The following is a 6,878-nucleotide window of genomic DNA, read 5'->3' as shown; positions in this document are numbered from 1 at the left end:
AAATCGATTAAAGTAAACTATTGGTAAAAAAAATAATTATAACAGTAAAAAGAGAGAGCAGCATATTGATCAACTATAAAGGGACAGCCTAAATATCACAAAGTGGCATAAAATGCATTCTTGAGCAATACAAAATACTATTGGTTCACAAATTTCACGTTCGTAAGTATTTGTCTACTATGTTTGAAAGGAACCATTCTTCAGTAAATTTCAGGTGGTCGCCATCAATAGCCAGGCGATGTAAACGGCCACTGTCAGCTAGACGTTTCAATCCAATCCGATCCTGAACCAAACAGGAGTTTTACTGAGTATTTAAGAAGAGTATAGAAAAACAGCTATAAGAAAGCAATTTATATCATTACCTCTTTGTAAATGGCACTTTCTTCCAGTGGTTGTATTTCTACTGCTTGACCAGGTGCGTAAAACTCAAACCATTCAGAGGCAACTGGTAGAACCATAGAATCATTGTTGAAGCGAACCAGTACAAATTTCTCCAGTTTAGCTAGATTTGTAGCATAACTTGTATTACGAGGAGTTCTCTCATTGTTTATGTCTGCAAGGAATAGGCTGTGCTCACGATACTCATCCAGGTATCTCGGATCATGCCAGTATTGAGCTTGCACCAAGCCTTTCTGTACCCATCTAAAAGAGCAACAACAGCATTAAGTATTTTGCAAATAGTACTTGTCACAAGCCATAATAGAATAGTTTTCATACTTAGAGTAGGCTCCTTGGGTTAGTATTCTGCGTACATAATCACACCATGAATGTTGTGGGTACTCGCAGTGAGGTAAGCCATACACGCCTTGGTGCTGTCCTCCTAATGAAATGAGAACACGCATCTGTGGAGAAGGGCATCGCTGGGCAACAGCTCGCCTATAATTAAAAACAATTTAAATTAACTAAACCTGGGAAAAAATTAGAACAGAATACATTAAAGTATTCTAGTATTTCTTACAAGAATTGAGATCCTTGAGAAAATCCAATGGCATGATAACCATTTTGTAACTTTTTATCATCTGCAATTAGTCGGCATGCTTCTTCAACTTGACTATTGACATTGAGGAAAAATCCATTGTAAGTATCCTATTGGAAAAACATAGGTGAAGGACTGAAATTTGTGGGGACTTTGAGCAAACGCGCAATTAGTATAATGAAAGATGGTTCACCTCGAGGAATGTTTCGCCTATTTGAAGTGATTTCACGTAGACATTACCAAGATGGGCCTCCAAAATTGATTTCAAATAACCCAAGCTGAGAGGGTTACAGCAACTGTCTCCTGCAAACAAAGAATATGTCTATTTAAACTAATACTACCTCTAACCTATTTCTACATAGTTAATGCTTGTTTTATAGTAAACATGTTTAGCTCCTAAAATGGAAACGGATCCAGATAGGTACCCCTGAGTAGCATCTGAATAACGACTGACGTAATGAATTAACATTAACAGAAATGAATAGGATACGAACCCATTCCATGCCAAAGAACGATCGGGACCTGCGCAGTATCTTTCGAAATGACTGTCAGAGAAAAACATGCTTGAAGAATTAGTACTTCAACAAGTACACCAAACGTGCGTCCAATATACATGATTTATTCGCTGCACATGACAGGTACCAAGGAAAAGAAAGACAACTACGTCTTTGTTTTGGAATATCAACGTCACGCCAAACGTCAACACAAAACAACACTGACAGACGCCGGCGATACAACGTAACCGTAAAGTTCTCATCTTACTTGGTTGATGAGTATTCTTATTGCTATTGCAGTTGAGAAGAACTGAACTGCGTTCCTTATCTTGAAGGCTTGAACTCAAGATGGATATTTATCCACCTTCCTTGAACTTGACGCTTTCTATCTCTTCTTAATTTAGCAATGATGCATGATGACTACATAGCGTCAGGGGCTGCCTGACGCCTGACAGGCAGATATTTCTCGTAGAAAGTCAGCCTATGGGACTTCCCTCCATGGATGCAAAGTTTCACAGAATTTATTTTTACGTGTAGTGTTGTGATTAATAAAAGTGTAGTGCCTGCCAACGCAATGCCAAAGCCATGATACTTGAGAACTGTGTTTTAATTTATTTTATTTCATAATTTAATTTCATAAGACATCATTCATAGTTCACAGCGAGACACCTTTTGTGCTACGCCCGGGCACCATCCGTTGCCAAGCAGACGTATATGGGCAGTTTGACGGGGGATGTCAACGCTGCGGTCTCCCGCGCCTCGGTGCACAGCCGGCAGGACTCGCAGTCTGCCGCAGAGTGGCTGGCGAACAAGTAGACCTGCTTGGCGGCAGGGAGGCCGGGGCTTGGCGTGAGTGCGGGACGGACCACGTGGAGCTGCGTCGCGGAGCGGACCACCAGCTCCCGGAGCGCGGCGCGCCGGCTGTCTGCAGAAGGGAGAGGGGGCCGGGTCAAGGGTCGGCTCACGGTGAGGGCGGACGAGTTCAAAAGCGTAGTACACTCACACAAGTTGTTGGCGGGACAAGGGTCGCACAGGATGGTGAGCAGGCAGAGGGCCGGCAGGGCAGCGGCGGAGATGTCGCGCAGGACGTCGGGCGGCGGCGCGGTGCGCAGGACGAGCGAGCGCAGGCGGGGCAGGGCGCGCAGGGCGGCGGGCAGGACGCGCAGCGCGCCGGCCTCCGCCAGGTCCAGGTGCAGGTGCGAGAGGCTGGTGAGCGCGCCCGCCCCCACGGCGCGCACCGTCCTCTCGGTGCAGAGCGGTAGCTGCAGAGCCTGCAGCGGCCCCGGCCAGGACGCCAGCAGAGCGTCCACCTGACAGGGGGTGGTTAAGGACGAGAGGAAAGCTGGTCATGCAGCTAGGACGGGCCGTGTCTGCTCACCTCTGACTCGAGCTCCACGGTCGTGCGGACGATCTTGAGCTTCCGCAGGTCGCGCAAGTGCCGCAGCCCCGCGGCCAGGCCGGGGCCGGCCGGGGCCGTCAGTCGGGGGAGGGCGCCGGGGCACAGCTCCAGGAGCGGCAGCAGCGCGGCCAGGCGCAGCGACACGCAGCGCAGCTGCCTCCTGCAAGCAAGTGAGTCACGGGTTCGACAGTCGAGCACGGCAAAGGGATTTTAGTACGAGCAGTGTTTTACCTGTGCGCCTCGAGCAGTACTCGCAGGCAGGAGATGTTGAACGCGGACGCGCCGGGCCAAGCCGGGGAGCAGAAGGGGCAGCTGGCCACATCAAGCTCCACGGAGCACAGCTTTGGCAGCGGCGAACTCTGTTGGCGCGGAGAAGGAGTGGAGTGAGAGCGCCTCGCGGCAGACTGACCCGCCACGTGGGTACGCCTGCGCGCCGGGCGGCCTACCGCTGGTCGCGCGCAAGTCACGACCCTGACACATGTGCTCACCTGCGGCCACCACTCGTCCAGCGATGGGGGCGGTTGTATCTCGCTCATCCAGTCCGACTTCAAGCACAAAGTTTGCAAGGACTTGGCCGTCCGCAGGCCGTCGAGAAGTGGAAAGACGGCGGCAGAGCAGTTGTCGATGATGAGGTGCCTCGTCCGCGGCCCGAGCAGCCGGATGATCCTGACGGCGTGGAGTCCGCTGGAACGCCAAATGGGTGCACTTGATTCCTCGGCGCATTGCAAAAGTCTATAAAAGGGCTCAAATTTTGTGATAGTAAAAGAAATGGGTTTTATCTACCTTTTATCTTCATCCCCGCTTTTGCTAGGGCAAGGCGCGTAGCAGACCACTGAAACGACCAACTTTTTGCTGGAGAGGAAATCTATCAGTAGAAAATTTTGGATCTTGTCGACGGGTGGGGTTCGCGTGCCCTGCGCGTCCCCTTGGCCCCCACGTCCTTCCTCGGGCGCAGAGGCGGGTCCACGACGAGCACTGCGGGGATTGACACGTGCGTGTGCTACCCTGAGCTCCAGGGTGTCCCAGGGCGGCGCGGCTCTCAGCAGGTCAACGAGTGCACCAGGGTCCTGCAAGCGGGCGCGCTTGCCCCGCCACAGCGACCGATGGGACCTGGTCAGCGCGCGCAGCCGGGTGCAGACCCGCCCGACGGCGCCGAGGTCCGCGGCCGGCAAATGCGACAGCACCCCGAGTAGCGGCACGTCAGGCAGCGACGTCAGCGCCTGCACACAGCCACAGTAGTGCGAATAAGGGAGGGGAATACCCGCAGACTGCGGATAATGCATCCAAAACAACAATATTACCGGTTCATCCAGCTCATCCGCCAGTTGATCCGTACCATCGAGCGATGTTATTTGTTTTTGGTTGCAAGCCCGCTGAGAAAACATTTGCATACCTTCTAGACTTTCTTGTATGTACGTACACACACACGTTTGTTTAGTTTAAAAGCACCTCTTCTAACCTATATGCACAAACCAAGGTAAGTGATAGAGCATCATTATAATGCCATCGAGACCGATATGTGTTCCAATTACTACCTTACACACACGTACCATGGGATCCGGTTATTAATTGGGCTGACTCATAACAATTTCCCTTATCGTTAGAGGCAGCACGGAGAAAATCAGAGTCATCAGAGTGTACAGTTGTAACCTTTCAGCTGTCAAGCCGTGGAGCTTCGCGGAGCGCCCGCATCGCAGCGCGTCTGTAGCGTCGGCTGCACATAGTCGCAATGCACATTCGCTTGAACGAACAAGACATTCGGCCGGCTCGACATTGACATTCGGACATAGATTAAGAATTGTATTTTTCAAAAGAAATTTCCTAAATTATAACATGAACACCCACATTCCGTGCTATTACTTCAGCTTAATATTAAATGAAATATCCCTTTGTGTCGCCGACTCCCCCTAAAAATCCAATAGAGCATGTATAAATAATCAAATATAATCAGACTCGATCGACTCGATCGGCCGGGGAATGACCGGGCTAGAACTGGGTAACGTAAATGGAACCAGACGCCAGGGTATAGGGTGGTTGGAAAGTGCACTGATACTTAAGAATTCTCCTTTAATACATTCATTATACAAAATTGCACATTAAACTCATAATCAGGAACATGAACTTACTCTAACTACACATTACTTAAAAAATACTGTCACAGTCACAGCTTCCTGTTGGAAGAACCAGATTGGATAAAGGTGCCAAAGGAAAATGATAGCAAAATAAGATATCTTACTGCATTTTAGCACCATTAGAGAAATATTCTATGAAAACAGAATTACCATCACGAAAGTATGAAAATATTATTTCTTAGGACACTAGTATAAAAAGGAAATAACTTAGGAAAGGAATCACATTTTCAATCATAAAAAATATAGACTTAGACTTGTCTTCAAAATTGTGTGTCAATACTGGGAAGTTGTTATTTCATTTGTCTCTTCAACTCTTTGCCGACAAAGCTTGGTCAAGAATTGGTGAATGAGTGGGCATGGCACAAGAAACTAAATACGAGAATCTTAAAATAACACAGCCTGGTGCTTGTCAAAAGCTCTCTGGTCGGGTCCCGAATGTCACGGAAACCTATATAACAGTCCCTAGTCATTTCATTCATCAATTCGTTTGTTCATTCATCCATTAACAAATATGTTTCCGATTAGATCTTGAGCATGACCGTTATGCCAATAACAGTGGTAGAGACCCTGTCTGATAAGTATTCCCTTTCACAGGGGATGTCATTGCGTTCAGTCAAAACATTCAGCAACAAAAAATTAACATTTAAAGTAAAGTCTGACTATAAGGCACTAGAATGGTTGAGAGCACTTTTAAATTCAAAGGGTGGCGGCCCTGTTGGCCGTCGCGTTGTGCACGCTCCAGCTGCGCCCGAGCCTCCGCACAGGGTAGGCCTTGTCCTTGCAGTCCTTGGAGGAGAGGCAGCCGTTCCTGGCCGCGGTGCAGCGGAACAGCATCGCCTGCAGGGTGCTGTACGGCACGTTGGGGCGCCGGGGCTGCCGGGGCGCCGGGCCGAGGGCGTCCTCGTCGTGGTGCAGGTGGTGGGGGTGGTAGTGGTGGCGGCGGGAGCCCGGGTACATGAGCGACATGGTGGCCCTGCGCCGGGGCTGGCACGAGGAGGCCGCGGGCGCGGGCGCCGCCTCGGGGAAGGCCATGGGGTGGCCCCTGCGTCGCGGCAGCGGCGGCGCCCAGTCCCAGTCGTCGTCGCTACTCGCCGACGTCGCCGAGGAGGCCGAGGCAAGAGGGAAGGCCGGCAGGCCGCGGCTTGACGTCGCCGTCAAGGGAGGAGGAGGCGGCGGCGGCAGGGCGGTGTCCACGGCGGCCCGCGGCACCGGCTCGGCGAGCTTGGCGTGCTGGGCACGGCGGCGGAGGCTGGCGCCGCCTCCTTCGCCGCTGCTGCTATCGCCGCTGCTGCTGCTACTACTGCTCGGCATGTTGTGGCGGCAGCGGCGCCTGGTGATGGCCGGTCTGGAACAAAGAGACGAATCGGTTGGTATACAAGTCTATAAACGTCAATCGGAAACGCAGAGAATCGCAGCTTTAGCCGCGCCTTTATCAGCAAACAATGACACAATATTGTGACACTTTGATAAGAACTGCGTTTGCGCCGGTGCGTCGGCGTGCCGGATCGGCTGCTAGACCGAATCCCTCCCGACGCCGACGCCACACGGACAGGCCCCGCACCCCGACCTTTCCAACGCCTGCGGGCCACGCACGCCGCCGCGCCACCGCCACCGTGTACCTAGTCCAGGACAGCGCACCCTCCCCCACGGCGCCCGCAACGCGCCCTCGCGACAGAAGTTTCATGGTTTGACATCTCCTTGACATTTCCCGTGTATCGTCAAACCCCCGCCACACACCACCCCCTTTCCTGCGGCTGAGCTCCTCTACCACCACCCCCTAAAAAAAACATTTCCCCTCCTACTCGTCCCGGGGGTCTGTCACCACTTTCCCTCCAGACTAATCCGGGGAAGCAGAGGGACCCGGGGCTTGGGGGGAG

At 51.6% G+C, this 6,878-nt stretch overlaps 2 protein-coding genes across 4 annotated transcripts; both read right to left on the bottom strand.

The window, feature by feature from the left end:
• On the bottom strand, positions 1–1,713 carry LOC113212518 (palmitoyl-protein thioesterase 1). The gene is made up of 6 exons (XM_026431246.2): positions 1,471–1,713; positions 1,170–1,279; positions 959–1,086; positions 718–876; positions 363–642; positions 1–283 (listed from the first exon to the last, which is right to left on the bottom strand). Exons 1-6 carry the CDS (start codon positions 1,589–1,591, stop codon positions 155–157), a joined length of 927 nt encoding a protein of 308 aa, XP_026287031.1. The 5' UTR covers positions 1,592–1,713; the 3' UTR covers positions 1–154.
• Positions 1,714–2,070: 357 nt separating this feature from the next.
• LOC113212501 (uncharacterized) lies at positions 2,071–4,840 on the bottom strand. 3 transcript variants are annotated; one of them, XM_026431222.2, is made up of 8 exons: positions 4,420–4,840; positions 4,171–4,328; positions 3,653–4,089; positions 3,358–3,574; positions 3,101–3,228; positions 2,849–3,029; positions 2,474–2,780; positions 2,071–2,395 (listed from the first exon to the last, which is right to left on the bottom strand). In XM_026431222.2, exons 2-8 carry the CDS (start codon positions 4,258–4,260, stop codon positions 2,148–2,150), a joined length of 1,608 nt encoding a protein of 535 aa, XP_026287007.1. In that variant the 5' UTR covers positions 4,261–4,328; positions 4,420–4,840; the 3' UTR covers positions 2,071–2,147. The 3 variants fall into 3 exon arrangements, with proteins under 3 accessions (XP_026287007.1, XP_026287008.1, XP_052126931.1); XM_026431223.2 differs by having other exon boundaries at positions 3,358–3,553; XM_052270971.1 differs by lacking the exon at positions 4,171–4,328.
• Between the last annotated feature and the right edge of the window lie 2,038 nt (positions 4,841–6,878).

The sequence above is a fragment of the Frankliniella occidentalis genome, unplaced genomic scaffold, assembly GCF_000697945.3.
Source record: "Frankliniella occidentalis isolate FOCC.00 unplaced genomic scaffold, Focc_3.1 Scaffold145, whole genome shotgun sequence".
Lineage (NCBI taxonomy): Eukaryota > Metazoa > Arthropoda > Insecta > Thysanoptera > Thripidae > Frankliniella > Frankliniella occidentalis.
The sequence above is the reverse complement of the archived record's forward strand: the minus strand, read 5'-3'. Positions and strand labels throughout refer to the sequence as shown.